The sequence below is a fragment of the Poecilia reticulata genome, linkage group LG8 (genome assembly GCF_000633615.1).
Source record: "Poecilia reticulata strain Guanapo linkage group LG8, Guppy_female_1.0+MT, whole genome shotgun sequence".
In the NCBI taxonomy this organism is placed as follows: domain Eukaryota; kingdom Metazoa; phylum Chordata; class Actinopteri; order Cyprinodontiformes; family Poeciliidae; genus Poecilia; species Poecilia reticulata.
Window position 1 is genome coordinate 20153234 of NC_024338.1, and position 19815 is coordinate 20173048.

Below are 19815 nucleotides of genomic sequence, written 5' to 3' on the forward strand. Positions count from 1 at the left end.
TACTGGGAGTTACTGGGAGCTACTGGGAGTTACTGGGAGCTACTGGGAGTTACTGGGAGCTACTGGCCTGGCGTTGGGGTGCGTGGAGAGTCCAGGAAGCAGCCGCCGCCCCAACGCCGCTGCCGCGCTCAGCCTCTTCTGCCAGACAAGATGGAGCACCGGATAAACCTGCCTCCTCCGCCGTAACAAGCATTTATTGTTTGTGCCCCACAAAGCCATTACCCATGATGCCTCTCTCCCTCGCGCGCTCTCTGTGCTATATAATGAACCTATCAGGCCATTAATAAATAATCTATTTCCTATGAAGCTTTGGCAATTTGCATTCAATATGTTTGTCTCCTTTGAAAAATGGCGCCTCCACTCTCTCCTCTTGTAAGCTAATTATTTGGCGTGATAAAAAAACGGAGTCGGGTGAGTGTCCAAAGGATTAATTCTGCCCTCAATTCCTTTTTTCCCCCTGAATTTATTTCTTTATCTGCGTTCCCCCCGCGGACAGGTCCCGTGTTATTTATGCCAGGAGAAGCAGCCGGGATCCTGGATGTGCGCGGCGGATCGCGGCGCTCGCCGTCTCTCACATGCGTTACATCCTCCAGCAATTATCAGGCAGCAGCGGCCGGCCATGCTCCCTGCACACCGCCATGCGTATATATAGAAACTACAGGAATGGGACTTGTTTGGCCAGAATGTCTTAATGGCTCAGGTCCAGGATCCCAGTCCACATAACTCAGCGAAGTGACAAACCCCCCCAGGGGACGGGGGGGAGGGCAGGGGGGACGGGAGGCTGGGTATATTTTAGTCAATATCGTTTCTTTGGTCTTTATTCCTACTTTCTGTTAAGATGTTGAGCCTTTAAGATCAGGTTTCACACTGCAAAAACACAAAAGTATTTTTGGTCTAGTTTCTGGTGCAAGTGTCTTAATAAACTTTAAATATGAAAAAAAACTAACATAAAAATAACTTTTCAGTTTGTTTTAACTCAACAGATCCTTAATATTGATTTAAAAAGTGTTACTTAAGCAGGTTTTCTCTCTAAGACGACATTTTACTGTAAGTAAGTGAAATAATCTGCCTTTTTAAATCAATGTCAAGTCATTATTCACTTAAAACAAACAACTATATCTCCCAGAAAAATGTGTCTTATTTGAAGTGTAATGAGATATTTGCACTAGAAATTTTAACAAAAATAATTGGTAAGATTTTATGTTCTTGTGGTGAGAAATCCTCTTTTGCTCCGTCAAACGAAGGGTAACACAGAAAAAACATAAAACCAAGTGTTTTTGTTTAGTTTCTTGTTAAAAGATGAGTTTACTTGAAATAAGACTGAACCAACTTTAAAGTAACTTTTTCAGCTTGTTCTAAGTCAGTTTGGTTTCATACAAGTACTGGTTCCTCTGGCTTTTTCATCAATGCTAAGGAATTATTATTGTTCAAATGTTACTTGTAAGTTAGTTTTGACTTATTTCAAGTGCACTCAGATATTCGCACACAAAGAAAAAAACCCTAAATCAAACTACTTGGTGAGCTTTTGCGTTTTTGCAGTGCATGAAGGAAAATCCTCGTCTCTTTTTCTCCCGGGCCTCAAACTAAGGGGAAAACTGCAAAACTACTATATCTTACCAGACTTAAATGGATTTTTATCTAAATTCTTGTGAAAGTAACTTTGTAGACTCGATATAAGACAAAACTAACTCACAAGTAACTTTTCAGTAAGATATAAGAGCTTGTTTTGAGCCAATAATTTCTTAAAATTGATAAAAGAAGTTTAGTTTGGCAGATATTCCCATTTATAACAAGACATTTTCTTTACAATCTGCCAGTGGAACGTGCACCTTTTAATCAAAATTAAGGAATTGTTGGCTCTATCTTGCTGGAAAGTTACTTGTCAGTTAGTTTAGTCTCATTTTAAAAGTACCAAGTTGTTGGCGCTGGAAACTAAACCTACTTGGTGAAATAGTGTTTTTGCTGTGATGCAATAGGAGCGAGTTGTGCTGATAATTAAAGCGCCAACATGGCAGCCAGCCGTGTTCTGCATGCGCTGGCTCCTGACTCGCCCGTGCCACGGCAGCTGTGGCGTTTAATTGGGTAAAGCGGGCAGGTCTGCTGGCGTTGCCGTGTGAGGTCGTGTCACCGTTCTCGGATCTCTGTTTGCTGTTTCCTGACGCCTCACTAACTGCCTCTAATTAATCTGGCTGCTTACAACTCGACTCCGCCGCCGCCGCTGCTCACCTTCTCCTGTCTTCTTACCTGTCTCCCTTCTCTTCTCCCTTTGTGTGTCCTTTCTTCCTCCACCTGTGGCGACCGCGCCGCTCTCAGGGCTTTGGGTTTGTAACTTTTGAAACAAGCACAGACGCCGATCGTGCGCGAGAGAAACTAAACGGTACAATCGTAGAGGGACGCAAAATCGAGGTGCTTCCACTTTTTCCCACATTTTCTCCTTTCCTGCCTGCTGTGTGCTCAGTTTACCAACTAATCCAAGCATTAGCATGTGGCTGCTCTGTGTGTGTGTGTGTGTGTGTGTGTGTGGATGTGGTCGCATGCATGCATAATGGTGCGTGTAATTTGTTCTCAGTAGAACGTGGGATCCATACATGTCCAGCTGGACGAGCCGCTGTCCATCACCACCTGACAGCAGAATGAATGCATGCCATCATCAGATCTGAACCTGCATTTCATGTTGCCTGCTTTAATTCTGCTTTTGTTTACAAAGTGGCTCCTGTCAGGTTGACGGGGGAAACTCAGAGCGCAGGCTGGAGTTCCTCCGTTTCTTTGGCATATATTTGGGTTTGCAACCAATTAGTGAAACTGGAAGATGCTCGTTTGTGCTCAGACATGTAGGCTAATGATGCATGTTCTCATCTTTTTTTCTTTAAAGCAGCAGAAATATTTCTGATGGAAAGAACAATTTGCTGTGTTTTCTTCTTCTGCTGCTTTTTTGTGCCACTGAAATGTTTCAGATCATCAAATTCATTTTAAAATAAAATAAAATAACTCAAAAAATGCACTTTAAATGGTAATTTCTTTAAATTAAGTTGTTTAAACCAACATGGCTCTGTGTGGAAAAGTAAACGCTCACTTGATTAATAAATAAAAAACCACGTTTTCAGAAAAGCCAGACCTGATTACTGCTTGCAAGGGATAAATGAGCCTCAGATGTAAAGACATTAAAGGTTTATGAAGTCAAATAAAACACTGCATTTTCTCAAAGATCAACACAATGGAAGCAGTAATTAGACCAAAACGGTTCAAAAATACATCTTGCATTCAAAACTGTTTTTTTCTACCCAGAATTCCTCAGGTGACAGTTTTACCTTCACCTGATTCAATTTCTGTAAATGGATCAATTAAATCTCCCATTAAGCAATCAGCTGAAAATGAAACCTGCAGCCGTTTGCTTTGCTGCTTCAGGATTTAGTTTGTTGCAATCGACAGAACCATGAATCCTGCTCTCCTTTGGAGTGGCCTAATCAAAGTCCAGACTTAAAAATCCTCCAGTGTGACTGAATTAAAACAATTCTCCAAAACAAAGTGACGTAAAAAAGCTCACTAAAACCAAGACTTCACATCTAAACATTTTAACTCTGGTTTCTGTCTGATAATCTGAAACAGAATTGATTCAAAAAGCACAAAAAGATTTTATTTTATTTTATTTTGAGAATGTCTTTCACTCCTTTGGTTTGCTGCTTGCTTGTGGCCGTCCTGAATGTTTGGTTGTGTTGTTGGCGTCTAATCCCAGAACGTTTTTCCTGCCCTGCCAGGTGAACAACGCAACCGCACGAGTGATGACGAACAAAAAGGTGGCCAACCCTTACACAAACGGTGAGCGTTTACTGCTTAGACTTTAAGATTCATCTACGTACATTTAAACTAGTTATGTTAAATAAAAACCTAACCTGACAGCATCATCCACTATTTGTTCCAGCAGAGCATCAATAATTAGTATTCATTTTAAAAAGTTCTGGTTCTACTGGGAGGATATTTCACTCATAACTTCAGAAAAATGTAAAATCATCTGCAAGCACTTTTTCATCAACATTAAGGAATTACTGATTTGCTGAAAAGTTCATTTTAAGTTAGTTTTGTCTTATTTGTACTTAGAAATTTAAATCAAAAACACGTGGTAAGGTTTGCATTTTTGCAAAACGACTTAAATCTCAAATCTCTACGTCAGTATCGAAAAATGTTTCAGGTGGGAATGTTTGTGTTTGTAGGCAAAGCATCCAAAAACTGTACTCAGGTGACGGTAGCAGTGTTTCAATAAACTTTTACTCAAGTAAAAAGTACTTGGTAAAACCTGAGTAACTGATCAAATTATCAGTTATTTAATATTTTAAAATTACATCATCAGATGGATAAAGCTGGTATTTCAGGTAGAAAATGATGATGAAATATCAAAATCTGGCTAAATAAAATGTTTAAAGTCAGTTTCTTTCAATAAAAAACTTAAAGCTGAAAGTGTCTGTCTGGTGAATTTTTGTTTGTTTTTCATTCAGCAGAAATTTTACTTCAAAATAAAATTACTCAAGTAAAAGTAAAAAGTAAATTTTCTATAAAAAAGCAGTAACTGAAGTAAACGTAGCGCTGGCAGCTGTGAAAGCTGCGCCATGCAGCCACAGCCGTAACGTCAGCCAGAACAAGAAATAACCAGTTTTTACTGTAATTTCTAAGCTGTGCTGTTGTGTGTGTGCAGGCTGGAAGCTGAACCCGGTAGTAGGAGCCGTGTACGGACCTGAACTGTATGCCGGTAAGACTGTTTGCTTATTTCCCCCAGTGCCTTTCCGCCGCTATCAGCCGCAGCCAATCCCGATCTGACCCCCTGAATTCCTACAATCGGGTTCATCCTGAAGCGACTGAACATGAAATTCCCCGTGAATCAAAGTGAATCTGAGCGCGGCGCCGATAAGCAGTGGATGATCCGAGCCGCTCCGAGTGGCTGAGGGAGCCTGAGCCATTGTTTGCGCAGTGTGCAACTGTAAAGCTGCAGGAAAAGAAGAGAGAAAAAATGATTTCAAGAGCAAGCGCCCCTGCAACTGTTATCAGATTGTGGAGGCTGCTGCTGTGGATGGATTTGCCAAGTGCGCCAGATTGACTTTTACAGAGCTAACCGAATAAGGGAGATTGAGTGAGAGATATTGTTGGCACCCACCCTGTCGAAGGCCGCTATTCCTTCTGGTCTCAGTAATGGAGGAGCGAGATGAGCTCAGTGGGGTTTTCCCTATCTCTCCCTGCCTCGACATGCCAGCTTTATTGCTGTATGTTATATGAACCCTTTGCATTTTAATGAGGGGGAAATGGTACTATTTCATTTGGAAGAAGTGCTGAGCACATCGCGCCACTTTAACGGCTTTCCTTTCTGCTCATTAGACTAAAATCTGTTCATTCCCCGGACAGCTTTACGGCGAACCTCTAAATAACTGTCCATGACAGAAAGCAGTCATCTATCATTTTTATTTCAGCCCCAACCCCTCACCCTGCCTCCCACTCACCTCCCCCCCCACACCGCACTCCTTTCGTTTCGACATCTTCCTCTGATAATTATTTGCACACACACACACAGACACGCTCCTTTTACGGCCTCACGCTCATTCATCTGGACGCGATCGGGAAGAATTTTCCCCAAACCGAAATGTGAGCGTCATATAAGCGAACGTTCAGGTTCCCGGCCTACATGCAGCTCCACCACCTGCCCCGCTTTCAGACTCTCAGACCAAAGCATCGCAGCATACAGAAATAGATAACCTATGTAGAACACAGACACTAATACATGTCTCCTCTTCCATGCACACTTCCTCTATTTTCCTCACACACACACACACACTTCCCAAATCATCTCATAAATCAGAGGGAGTGTGGTCCACCACTCCAGGCAGGGGAAGCAGGAGGGGCTGCGTGATTTATTGGCTGCTAATTTTTCAAGTCGTCTTGACATGGCGCTGGAGTTTGCCAAGCCTAAACGACAACATATGCTTGCCAGCTGGGAAGATGGGAAACATAAATAAGAGATGCATTTTTGAAACAAAATCTGTGAAAAACTGCTTCCTTTTCGTAAAAAAAACAAACAAGACTTGAGATCTTACGGTGTTTCCTCCTTCAGGAAAAAAACCCAAAAACAACAAAAAAACCGAATCATGTTGCAGAATTTTCCCAAAATCGTCTCAGTTATGGTTAATATAGTTTCGGTGGGAGTAAAATGGGATATAAAGGCGATTAATCACTGTTTATCAGTCCTCATTTCTGTGCAGGAGATCAGTGAAATTGGGAGCCATAAATCCTGGCTCGCTGACAGCACACTTCGTCTCCATTCGTCCTGGCGCTACAGGTTTATTGTCCTCAAAACCCATTCAGGAGAATGACGGATGAGAGCCTCACGCCGGCTCCCCGCTCTTAACCTCTTCCAGGGTAGATTGGCTCCTCCTCCCGGTGGGGGAGGGCGGCTGGCGGGGTCTGCGGCATCGGCCCCTGGCTCCACTTCCTCCTCCAACTGAGGGCTCCCAATTAAACGAAGAGAGCTGGCAATAAAAGTTAGCGCTGGCACAAATGATGGTGTGCAGTAGCTGGTAGGCAAACAATAACTGTGCTTACCTTTCTCCTGTTTTAATGTGCACTAATGTGATTTTAAACTACATAATTTATGCAGAATGGACTCAAACGGCCATGCAGGAACACATGGGTGTGGTGCAGCGTGAGCCGCTCCTCTGTTAATGGAGATGATTAATTAGACGAGCGTTACACGGTTTCATATTAGTTTTGATTTTACTGTTCATCAAAACAAACCAGATGCAGGTGTTGGAGTTGAGTTGAAACGGAAAAGGAACGATTAAAACGGCTAAGAGAAATCCTCGGAGGCGGATGTGCGTGTTGCACTGTTTAGCTCGTTGCCATGTAATTGGCAAACTTTTCTTCATTACTGGCGCTGGAGGCTTTGGGCGCCGCAGACAGCTGTCACTTAGAGGCGCCGTCGTATGGCCGCCCCCTCAGGCTACCACTCACACGCTCGTCTCTGCAGCTAATTCCAACAGAGACAGCAGATGAGTGGCTTTTCACTCACCAATTCATATCTTCACTTACTAAGGTGGAGTTTTCTTGAGGACTGGTGGAAATCCAGCAGCTGTGTAAATGACAGAAAAGAAAGGCTAATTGCCGTCTTAATATATGTAGACAGATCCTCTCATTGTTGGAGTGTACTTTAGGGGGATAATTAAGCTCCAGACTCTTGATTAGATTAAGCTGTTTTTGGTCCCCGGTGCGTGGATTAAACGCTGGTGCATCTGAGCAGGAAGTATTAAAGAGCTCAACCTTGTGGAAAATCAGATCTTTCTTTATGGGAGCCGGTTATGACCCCATCATCGGCACAGAGCGGGATTACCCCGGGTCCGACTGGCTCTGCAGGTATTGAGCTCCTCTCAGGTTGACACGGATGACATATGAGGTGCAGCGTGACCCCGCCGCCCTCCAGCACATAACTCATATTTTCCCCGGCGCCCCTCCTGGAAAAGGTGTTTGACTTTGGTGGCTGGAGCCGGCGTGTGCTCCCGCTCGCCGCGCCTGTTGTTGCTTTTCACGCGCCTACCAAGGTGTGACAGTGTCTTTGATTTATGGGTTATTATTGAAGCAGTGTAGCCTATCGCCAACTCATTATGAGTTTACATTCACATACATCACCGCATGCAGATTGCATACAAATTTTCAAAAAAGAAAGGAAGACGCATAATTTATTTTTCTTTGGAGGAAACACCTTAGAACGAGGGTGTATGTGCCCTTTAGCGACTGCATTTTCTGACGTCCACTGCTCCCAAAAAAAAGACTAATTTAAATGTCAAGGTCAGCGCTATAAATCACTTTTGGGGGAAAAGGGGCACCGGTTGGTGCCGCAGCAGTAAACAAAGTGGCCTGCATGCTAGTGGGTGGGTGCAACGCTGGGCGTCACCTGGCCAAATGAGATGCAAACTTTGAATGTGTGTCTGGACCCACTAATGGAGCATGATGTTAATGGTGGAAGACATTAAACCTGGCTCTGCGTGTTTTTAAAAGCACCACTAATCTGTCTCCTTGTCAGCTTTATGGAAGCAGCGGGGCCGGACTGCAGCGTTGTTCATTACGGTGCTCAGTGGTTGTAACCAGCTGCGGGGTTAACGCCACAAACACTGAGCGCGCGCCGACGCTTCCTTCTGATTGGATTCATGCTATTAACCGGCCAACGAGTTCGTACCCTCCGATCGGAGGCGCCCTGCCATGAATTCACTCAAAACTCGTCATGGAAACGAGGAAAGAAGAAAAACTGGGTTTCTGCAGGTTTCTACAACTCCAATTTAAGATTTTTAAAACCTTTTGGCTAATTTGTGCTGAACAAATACGTCCAGATTTATTTATGTTAACTAAAATGCTACTTTTTATTCTCTTAATGAATAACCGTCATAATTTAGTTCAAAGATAATTCAGGAGAAAATTGTATATTGGACTCACTTGACTGATAGCTATTTACACCGTCAATGCGCCCTCTAGTGGATCCTTATTATAATAATAATAATATAATAATCATCTTTTATCAGATTGACTGAAGGTTATCGGACCCATGTGTTCATGGGAAACAATCATTTATTGTTGTGCGCTGACACATAGATCAGTCCGGGGAAATGCAGTTAAATAGTTTTTGTCTTTACAAAAAGAAAAAAGAAATAAAACCACCGTCTGTGGAAGAATCTCGTTTAGCTCACGTGAAAATTAGCTGTGCTTCCGGTACAGACTGTTCAGCCACAACCAAAATGTAAGAAAAGTACCAAATAAAACTGCATATGTTATGTAGCAGTTTGCTACTTTTGCACAGAATAAATCAAACATCGTATGGATTAGCAACAGAACTGAGCCAATGGCAAACATCCAGCAAACAGCGACCGATTACAGATGCAACAAAGCCAGTTATCCAGGTACGACTTCACTGAATGTCGTGTAATAAAAGAAAGTTTTATACAAAGAAGATAAATTTAAAACAAAAAGTAAGCAAAAGAACAGTAAAGCATAAGTACACGTTCCAAGGAGCTTATTTTTTACATCCCCTCCCTTACGTCAGTTTTTATGTTAGCCTAGTTATAACTCTCTTATATTCCTATCTGTGACTGGAACAGCCATTCAGATGTGCATTGTGAGGAAGAATCAATCATTTTTAAGGTAGTATTAGCCTCAACTGCCCGAATCCCCAGAACTGAGGGGAAGTGTCTGCGTGCGACTCAAACGTTTGGCTGAACAAAAAGTCCTTGAAGAAAAATAAACTACATATGAGAGTAAATAGTCTTAAATTAGTGTATTTAAGGATAACTTACTTTTTAAGACATTTTAATTTTAGATACAGCTTGAATAAGTTGAGGCGAGGATGACGATGGGGTGTTTCCAGAGGGTGAAGGATAATGGTGCTGACTGTTTTTTGATGGACTCGGTGCAGGAGGTGTGTGAGGGAATTACAATTGCAGGAAGAGTGGAGCCCAAGTTAATCATGTCTGTAGATCAGTGTGTTTGTATGCACCTCTGCAGGCTGTAATCAGACAGACTCCGGACTGATTGAAGGTTAAACGGAGACCTGAAGTTCCCATTAGCTGTCCTCTAATCTTGCCTTGGCCATTTTCTCACATCTGCCTTCGCTTTTCACCCCGAGAGATCAGCTGATTGTCGGATCATCCAGTCAGGTTGTCCTGGAATCGCTCCTCTTCAATTTAAACCCATCGGGTCCAAACTGTGCGAGAGCCGTGGAGCGAAACTAGTGGTGCGGCATCCATTAGCCGCCCGGACGCCAAGGCTGGCGAAGAACGGCAAATGTGGATCCTTGCTGAGTGCGACACAAAGCAGCGAGCTGGGGAAGGGGAGATGCTCGATGAGGCGCACCTAGAAAAGATTAAATCTATTGTTTCCTTGTCTTCCACATAATGCATTCTGTCATAGAGAGAGCAGAGCCACACGTCTCCCTCTAATGTTTTCTGTCATAAGGTAAGCAATGCCAAGTGGAGGCTTTTCTCTGAAAGTCGTTTTCTCTCCGCAGTAACAGGGTTTCCCTACCCTGCCACAGGCGCTACGGTGGCCTACAGGGGTGCCCACTTGCGGGGACGGGGACGAGCCGTGTACAACACGTTCCGCACAGCTCCGCCTCCGCCACCCATCCCTGCTTACGGAGCGTGAGTCTCTACTCGCCACACCTCTGAACACATCCACCAGCACTCAACACAGTAACCTCCATTCACAAGTAGAAAGATTCACCGCAAGTGATCAAATTCAAAATGTTCAAATGTGACAATATAGGTCCATTAAACGCAGAGCAATGCATTTTAAAGGAGTAGCTTTATGTAATATTCATAATACACTCCATACATGGAGTTCTGCTTTGATTCTGTCATGCACGTTTGAGAAATCCTGTAATCTCCATGGCAACCATTCAGCTGTTAAAACGCCTGGATGTACCTAGCCCCGCCTTGAAGACGCAGCTCCTCCCCCACTCAGCTCCTTTAGACTAGCCAGCAGCAATTAGCAAACACCTGGTGGAGCTGCTGCTCAGAACAACGCTGGTGAAAACATTAAAGGGTTAACAGAGGAGCCATGTTGGGATGACTTCCTGGAGGCGGAGCTTCAGAAAGAGCAGGAGCTTCTTAAAGAGACAGAGGCCCAATTTCAAGGCATTAAATCCCAAAATAAAATTTCTTTTAACTCACATTTGGTATATATAGCATTTTTATAACTGGAGGTAATATAGTTTCTTGATTACACTACAAAATGGCACTTTCTGTGGAAAACACATAATACCACCACTTTAAGCATTTATTTTTCATTATTTGAAATTGGGCTGACAGAGCAGTGATCCTCACTGAGAAGTAGTTTGCATGATAAGCTCTGCAGATTCCACCAGGTGTTTGCTACCTGCGGCTGCCACTGGTCAGGAAGAGCTGAGTGGAAATCAAGGATTCCTCAAACACGCATGGAAACATCAAGGCAACAATCCAGGAATGTTTCTGATGAGGGAATAACAGGATAACACGATGTGAAGCTAGAAAAAGATGATATAAGAAATATGCCGGTTCGATAAAACCTGGAGATTAAAGCTCCTCATCTCTGATTCAGGCAAAAGGAGCCCAAACAAGATTCCCTTTTTATTGGTCTGATGTCATTTTCTGCAGGCCAGAATCATTAAAATAACCCGAAATAAAGCACACAGTAATACATTTATACTGGTTTCAGCTTTTCAAATCAAATAGTGAAATAAATAAATTAGTTTTGAGTGACTTTATAAGTTTTTGAGATTAAAAGCATAGAGGAGATGTGAGTAAACCTGCAGGGTGAGAGCTGAGATTAGCGGGCCGATCTCAGAAGACCGGCGCTGATCTGCTGCCTCTTATCAGCCGAGGTGTGTGTGGCCGGGGGAGAGGTGTGACGGCGGCCGGCGGGCCGGCCGGCCGGCCCGACGCGAGGGGCCCGGCGCGGCCGCCTATCTGTGATTAGATCAGGATCAGACCAGAAATCCCACGGCCCCTCCCTCCCTCCCACTCTCAGGCCCTTTGCTGCCGCTGGCAGCTGCTTGATTTATACAGCAGAGTCATGTGACAGAGCTGCTTTCTCTGCTTCCTATTGTCCTCCCCTCCTCTCTCCAACAACTGCAGCGACTGGAAAGACAAACAACTTTAGCAGAGCAGAAAATTGGACAGGGATTTGAGATGGTTGCACCTTTCAGTTTAACGTGTCATTCATTATTTGTGGAACAGCGCGCTGCGGCTGCCAGGAACCTGACCTCCCTGGCAAGCAGACTAACTCCTCTTTCCTGTCCTCCAACTTCGCAGGGTGGTGTACCAAGATGGCTTCTACGGCGCAGAGATCTATGTAAGTACAGTCGGCTTTTCCTCCTGGCTGAAGCAGACACGAGGCTCAGCCCTGGAGACAAAAACGTGATCTGCTCAGCAGCGCCGCTGCCAAGTCCGCGTCGATTAGGCCTCGCTCCGCCGTGCCAAGAAACCCGACAACAAAATTTAAAACCCCCTCAGCTCCTCCCTCCTCGCTCCCTTCCTGTGATCTCAGACTTTGGCAAAGAGGCGGACCCTGACTCAGTGTCCCGTGTCAAGTTGGGTCATTTAGATTCTTCCTCCGGTGCGGCGCTGGCGCTGGCTCTGAGGGCTTGGCCGGGATATCCCTGCCCGCCCCAGGGGGGTCTGGCCCGGACCGGAGTGGAGCCGGTTGCCCCCAAACAGCCGCCACCGCCAGGGAGATAAGAGCAGCAGCAGATAAAGCGATTTGCCGTCCCTCTGCACATCGCCCTTCACACAAGCTGTGGAGATGATGCTGAAATTACCGCACTGCCCCACTGACACCAGTCCAAACCTGGATGTGTGTGTGTGTGTGTGTGTGTGTGTGTGTGTGTGTGTGTGTGTGTGCGCGCGCACGCTCAGTTCGTCCCTTTGATTTTCCTGCTGCTGAGACAGCGAGATGACAGTGGGCACGGCGGCGGTGACAGCTGCTTCTCACTTTCACCCCGGCCGACGCATGGCGGCGGCGGCGGCGGCGTCTGGAATGAAACGCTAAACCCAAGTGATATATGGCTTACACACCGGCCCGCTTGATAGGACCGTATTTCAGCAGCTTTTATTGCCAGACACCCACCGCCACAGGAGAGAGCGGCGCTGCGGACCGAGAGGCTCAGCTAGCGCCTGCTAAGTCATGGCCGCTCTGCTCCAGCCTCCAGTGACCAACAGGAAGTCGGATATCTGGGAAAACTGTGGGAAAGTTGTTCAACCTTAGAGATGCAAATCTTTCACTGCCTTTCGGTTTAATTCCAGTTTTTAGAGTCACAATTCGATTCAGAAGCCAATTTTTGTATCAGGAGGAAAAGACAATGTAAACGAAGAATATTTATTTAAAACAATGTTATAAAGTTCCACATTATATCTAATCCCATCAGTTTGTATTTAAACAAAAATAGGTTTGTGCATGAAATTCTGTAACTTAAATTACCAGCTAGCCTAGCTGCGTGGCTTCTTCTTAAATAAAAATGAAGAAGCCATTAAATACTATTAAATAATCAATTCAAACCACTTAAAATAGTTTGATTAAAGATTTTTGAGCGTTTTGAATCGATTGCAGGACGATGAACTGTGATTCTCTACAGAATCGATTCTTTTCTGCATTTCTGTTCAACCTACAGAGGAACTTCCTGATGCCATGTTTAATTCCTAACAGGAAGTCATGTTCATTTTGAAGCAATCTGATTGGCTGATAGGTTCTAGCTTAGCGCTACACTGCCCCCTACTGGTTGGCATGGTTAAAACAACTCTAAAATACAGATTTGCTCTGGAAACGATCCAGTGTTGTGTTTGGGTTGTTTTTTTTTTATATCGTTTATCATGATAAGAATTTAGATTTACTGTTGTCAAGAGTAACAATGATGTTTAAAAAACTTTACAATTTTCTCCAGTTTGTTCAATAGGGGTTTCAATAAAATATGATTAGATGCAGCCTTTATGTGAACGGTGTCCTGAAGAAGCTACGACTCATCAGCTTTATTGTTGTCACAATATTGTGATGAAACTAAGTCCATATCTCCACCCCCACTTCTGTGTGACGTCTCTGTTCTTCTTCTTCTGTCGCTTTGGGGACGTAAACCGCTGCGGTCGCATTTAATTAGTAGCATGAACGACCACGCAAAACAAATTGTATTTCAGCAGAAAACCATCAGATTTGAGCATCAGGACCGGCTGTGTCCCAAACAATCAGTCAGCGCTGTCAGAAACAGCCCATGCATGCAGCAGGACTGCATGCGCTAATACATATGCATGCTCCTCCATGCAGAAACACGCCGCTGCACACGTACATGATTGCGCTAACACACACCCTCCTTGACAAAATAACAAATGTGCAGCTCTGCTGTGTGCAGGATTTGACAATGTGGTGATTTATTGGCCCCTGTTTGTCGGGGCTGTTGCCGTAATCAGCGCGGTCCCAAGGCAGGCCTGTCCCACAGGAAGTCATCTGCTGTGACTTCCTGTCCCCTTGGAAAACAGCGACTGGATCCAGTTGGATCGGGACGAGGACGCTCAGTCGGACGGCCCCCCCACCCCCCAGTTTAAAAATGAATGGAAACATGCATTATTAAGAGCCACCTATCCGGCGTATGGACACAGACGGGCACACACTCCGGTGGCGCTAATAGAAAAACAGTGGGAGAACAGCTTCATTTTTCAAAGAGAGTAATAGCAGCACTCCACAATGAGCTCTTTAATTCCTTCCCCACTCTGGCAAATGAATACAGCAGTCCTGACTCCCCGACGCTCCAAACGCCGTCGTCTTGCTTCATTTGTGAGCAGAAGAAGAAGCGGCGGCTGCGGATAAACATCCTCCTCTGAAAACGGGACGGATTTGGGGAGTCGGCTCCTGTTGCTGCTCCTCCACTGGGCCTCTGGTGTCACAATAAGTTGCTCCCCAAATGTGCTGCTTCCTCAGATCATCATTCACTCCCCTAATGCCGCCTCCTGCTGCATGCACCGTACATCAAACAGCACCCTCTGGTGCCTCAGAGGGGAGCTGCAGCGCCGAGGTGTGGGCTCAGGACCAGAACACTGTGCAGTGACATTTAAAGCTCCCAGCCTGGATTGTTGTTTGCTTGTGTATCTGAGTTCTAACCTTTCTCTGAGCAGGTTTGCTTAATCACTAATTAATACTTTGGTATTTTAACAGGGCGGCTATGCAGCATACAGATTTGCCCAACCCACCACCACCGCTGCTTACAGTGACAGGTGAGACTCCCTCCCAGGCAGCAAACACTGCACCAACCACTCAGAGTCGGACATGGTTCTGATCCAGCTCTGGATCGTAAGAACCACAGAAATCTGCTGCTCTGAGAAATAAAAGCTACACATTTTCTAGTCTTGGTAAAATCTCAAGTTCTCAAGTTATTTTGTCAGGATCTTGACAACAAAATTACTGATTACGTTCTCTAACGTTGTTGTGATATTTTAATAATCTCATCAAAGCAAAATCTCAGGCTGATTTTAAATAACGGGTTTATTTTCACAACATAGCAAGACTTGAATCTCATCTCTTGCACTAATAGATGTCCGTTAGTTTAGAGTGCGGCTGTCACAACTCAAACTGTTTTTGTTGTAATAATCTCAGGGGAAATCACATTATATGATTTCCAAATGAAAGAAGCATTCGATCACTCTGGTTCTCTCCTTCACTCATCACCTGTAGTAGTTACACCTCTACCTATCGGAGCATTGTAGCGAAAGTAGAGCTGTAAGGCTTCACTTGTGAAAGTGTTGGTCGTCTCTTTGGCTCTTGCTGTCTGATTGGCTAAAGGAGATTACAGTCCAAGACAATCCAACATGCTGGATGTCGGCGCGGTCCCGATGTTCTTCTGACCGGATCTCTCTTAACACAGCAGGAAGAAGACAAAAACTTGTAGACATGAATGAACTCAGTAGAAAATCCTTGGAGGGACCAAAACGCCTTTGTTGCCTGGCAACAAGCCCAAAGCCAGAGCGATCTGGAGAAGATTGGACCAAAACGCCTGGTGCAGTGCAAACCTGGTCCAAACCGACAGGACACTTCTGACGTCTGACGGGTTCTGAACCAAATATTAAGTTCCATTTTTCTACTGTATTGAATATTTATTTCATAATCGTACAATGCGATATTCTAGATTTTTTCGTTGGATTCTGTATCTATTGAGGCATAACCTACGATAAAATGAATCAGCGACTCAGTCAAGCAGATTTCAGTAACGAGGCAGTTACTTTACTTCATCAAGGTTTCCATGCTCAGCCTCATTGCTGACTGACTTTTAAAGAACACATAGCAGCCTGTGTCTGTTCTGCACAGGAAGCCGTTGTAGTGACTGGTTGAAGACGCATTTCTCTTCATCAGCAGCCGGCGGGAATGATGGGAACATCCATACAATTCGACAAGCTATCTTTGGTAACGAGAACTTTACTGACTGAAGCAGAATTGGTTGAAGTGAAGGACTAGCAGAGGTTGGACTTTAGCTTCACGTAATTAGTGTTTTCCTAACAATAAGGAACATATCTACAGGCCAAACGTAGCGGTGATGAATGGTGGCTGCTTCATCAGCGTTTTACTATACTCTGAAGGTTATTTAGGGTTTCCTGAGGTTTTCTTCCTCTCATTTCATCTTATCCATTAGGCGTGCCGCCGTATTCTCTTTTTTAGCTCGGAGCTAAAGAACATGCACGGGGAAAAAGGCTAACCTTGTTGGACCGGATGAGAAGAGCGGTGATGTATGTCGTGACTCGGAGAGTGGGTATATCACTGCGGTATTTATGAATGGCCTCAGGTCTGTGGAGGGAGACGGACGGACCAGCGGCTTCTGAGTGATGTCACTCCGGTTCAGGTGCGCTCCGTTCGGAGAGGCCGCGCTGATTCATTTCGGCCCCTGAAAGCCGTTGTCAGCCGGGACCTGGCCCGGTTTGGGAATCTAATCTGGAAAGGATTGAGCATGTCACTTGTGATAACGTACGCCCTGCCGAGAGCCTGAAGATCATATCGATAATGTAAGATTTATCAGGCCTCGCCGAGCGCGGCTCGAATTATGAGCAGCCGCGCTCGGCGGGAGCAGAATTGGACAGCAGGCTTTTTCCTCTCTTTCAGTGATTTAATTCCTGTTTCTGTTGCCCATACCTTTCCCTGAGATTTAATGTAATTCGCGCCCAGGTTGTTTGTTGTGCTTTGTTTGTTTGTTTCCGTTTGAATAAGCGGTCATGCCCATTGGATCAATAGGCGTTTGTCTGTATTGTCTCAGCAATACCTTATCGGACTTATCTGGAGCTAGGTCACCAGGATTGTGGAAGGCGTGTGAAAGCCTGGTAAAATATGAAACATTTATTATCTGAAAAGCCAACAGTGCTCACAGGCTGTATTACCAAAGCCCCGTAAGTAACTGAACAGAGCCGAGGACGGTGAGGGAGGTCTGAACCTTGCAGCGCTGCACCGAGGCTCTGACGGGTCTGTCACGTTGGACGGGGTCTGCCACGTTGGACCGGCCGTCTGACCTGCTGAGCTGGAGACTAGTTGGTGTTTCTGGAGCAACACCAGACCATCTGATGGAAGAAGAGTTGGTGTTTCGCAAACAGAACCGAAACACCGAATTCTGCAGCACATCTACATGTTCAAGTTGTCAGAGTCAAGCTAGCATAGCCAACCTATTTTCTAGCTTTTAAGAAGTGTGATAACCTTGAACCTTGTTTAGTGGTCATAATGTTCACATTTACACATTTAGTAGAAAACTCTGTGTCCCCTTTGTGATTCTCAATGGCTGTGATGACGTTAAAATCCAGTAACCGCGGGCTTCATCAATTAATCAATCATTTTTGAAAAATGTAGTTTTTTTTTACACCTAGGTTTCCATAGTGATGTTAGAACCACCATCTTGTTTTTTGAATTCAGGTCAACTCCAGAATCAGAAATCAAATTTGGTATTTAAAAAATAATTTTATTTCTAAGCCGTGCCGTCCTGCTGGACCTAAACAAACGTATTCACATCGCATGCAGCTCGACGCACCTCATGTACGGCGTGGGAGCTGGCTGTCTTGTTGTTTCCTTTAGGGGCTTTTCCTCTTCCTTTTTTTTTACTCCCGGTTGATTCGGTGCCCTCAGTCCTTGGCTGGGTGTGCCTTATCTGCTCCGAGCAGACCCTCATTTGCAAGCAAGCGCTGAAAGAGGGAAAAAACACACACACAGAAGCAAAGTAAATAGAGGAATATGTGAAGTCAAATAAATAAATAAATAAATGAGGCAGCCACATCTTGTCCTGTCTTAGAAGGAAATTGGAAGGATTAGTTCCAAACCAGCAGCAATGAAAAGACAAGGGCGTGAACCCAGTGTGCAGCCCGGGTAAACAAGCTCCGGGGGAGAGACCCAGCCCTCCAGCTGCCGCTTCCCTCCCTCTGCTCTTTACCTATTCACTTGATCAAGACGACAGAGCAAAGACAAGCGCCATGCACCCACCTTTGAACCTTCCTTTGTGATCTACCGGGTATAAAGCAGGAAGCCCAGGAGGCCGAGGAGGGAAATAACCGATTGTACGCCAGACTTTGAAGAGCTGAGCATGAAACAAGAATGCGTAACTGTTCGTCAATGATAGATCAATGACTGTCTTCTCTGTGCTCCTTGTCATGCAGCTATGGCAGAGTCTATGCAACAGCAGACCCCTACCACCACACGATTGGCCCTGCTGCCACATACAGTGTGGGGACCATGGTAAGTTTCTGAGAGCGCCGCCTCTTCCTGTCTGCACCCCGACTCTGACATCATGACGGTAGCTAGCACACGCTGTACGACAAAGACCAGCGGCTGCAGCCATTCTGGTTTTTATTCACCTATTTTTTAATTTTGATTTTTTTCATTAACTGATTTAGTTTTTGTCATGCTCTCTGGCACACCCTAGTGGATCTGAGCAGTACTGTGAAGCCCCTGGCATGTGGAAGTTGGCTCAGACATTTAGCGCGATAACCGACCGTTCTCACCTCATGCATCATTGGTTTGACTCCAGTTCCTCCTGTAATGAGAATGATTTGTTTTCATTTTTCAAGCTTTTGTTTTTATCCGACCTCATTCAACTCGCCGTCGAGCGTGTTGCCTCATCTTTTTGTTTCCATTCAGCCAAACCTCTGAAGGGATGAAGTTCAATTGTTAATGTCTGTTTTTAGCTAGCTTTTGCAGCTACTGTAACATCAAAGATGAAAAGAAAAAAAAATAGAAGATCACCTTTTTTTGAAACTGACAGTTTCTCTTTGGTTTTGTTTTATGGCGAGGAGGGGATGGGAGCGGGCTCTCAGACCAAACTCAGAGATTAAGGGCCATGAGACGCATGCAGCAGCGTGCCGTGGGACATAAACAAGAGAGCGAGACAGAGGGGGGCGGGGAGTCGCCTCGCCCTCCTCTTCTGCCCAGTAGCCTGATCGGAGGCGCGCTCTCTGCTTGAGAAATAACTCAAATTTCCGGCATGCATGCGATTTTTCAACAGCAATAAAAAGAAAAATCTAAAGCTTTAAGTTCCCCGGTGCAGCTGCTAGCTAAAAGCTTTCATTAATTAAGACATTTCTTTCTCCCTCTTCATTTACTTAATTAAAAAAAATGTGCTTGAATGTTTTTTATTCTTTCTTCTTTTCCCTCCAAATTTCCTTCCATTTTCCTCACTCTAAAAATCGTCCTCTTGATTGAAAGTAGACGACGGGATCTGGCCCCTGAAATGATCAGAGCTAATGTTTGGTGTGTGTTGGGAGCTTGGGAAGCTTAACAGAGACCCGAGAGAGAGAGAGAGAGAGAGTGTGTGTGTGTGTGTGTCTGTGTGTGTGTGTATGCGTGTTAAACAAACAGTGAAGCTGCTGGGAGATGCTCTGCACAGAGGCCAATATCTAATAAACTCCTGAGCTAAAGAGAGGAGACCCGTTTGGTTCCTAATTCTTTAATCATATTTGATTAATGCTCCTCCAGCAGAGTGAAGTCATTTTGCATTTAAAAGCTATACAATAATTAGTTCCTCTGAGGTTGGAAACCCTCTTTTCTCATTTCCAGCTTGCAGACGAATCTAGTATGGATAAAAGTTTCTGCACAAGCAAGAGGACTCCCTGAAATTAGCTGCTGAAGGCGCGCGGCCGCCTTTGGAGTTTCCTAATTGCAACAGAACCACGTAGAGATGAGAGGAGGGACTGTGTGCGTGCGTGCATGTGCAGGTGTGCATGCATAGGCCCACTTGCATGCTTTATGTGTGTCTGCCCTAGATATCCTGAGCATGGTGCTAAATCTACGGGCTAATATCCTGTGGTGGTTTGCCCCTCCAGA

At 44.8% G+C, this 19815-nt stretch overlaps 1 protein-coding gene across 15 annotated transcripts in view; it reads left to right on the forward strand.

Moving 5' to 3' along the window:
• rbfox3a (RNA binding fox-1 homolog 3a) overlaps positions 1–19815 on the forward strand; it is a 553126-nt gene that overhangs the window by 521496 nt on the left and 11815 nt on the right. For 12 of the 15 annotated variants that reach the window (XM_017306224.1, XM_017306225.1, XM_017306223.1 and 9 more), the window contains 7 exons: positions 2314–2406; positions 3756–3816; positions 4688–4741; positions 10025–10157; positions 11808–11847; positions 14692–14750; positions 18153–18231. In XM_017306224.1, coding sequence (XP_017161713.1) covers positions 2314–2406; positions 3756–3816; positions 4688–4741; positions 10025–10157; positions 11808–11847; positions 14692–14750; positions 18153–18231 — 519 coding nt within the window. Of the gene's footprint in view, positions 1–2313; positions 2407–3755; positions 3817–4687; positions 4742–10024; positions 10158–11807; positions 11848–14691; positions 14751–18152; positions 18259–19815 lie in introns of those variants that run through there. The other 3 variants (XM_017306231.1, XM_017306232.1, XM_017306227.1) reach the window with 2 other exon arrangements.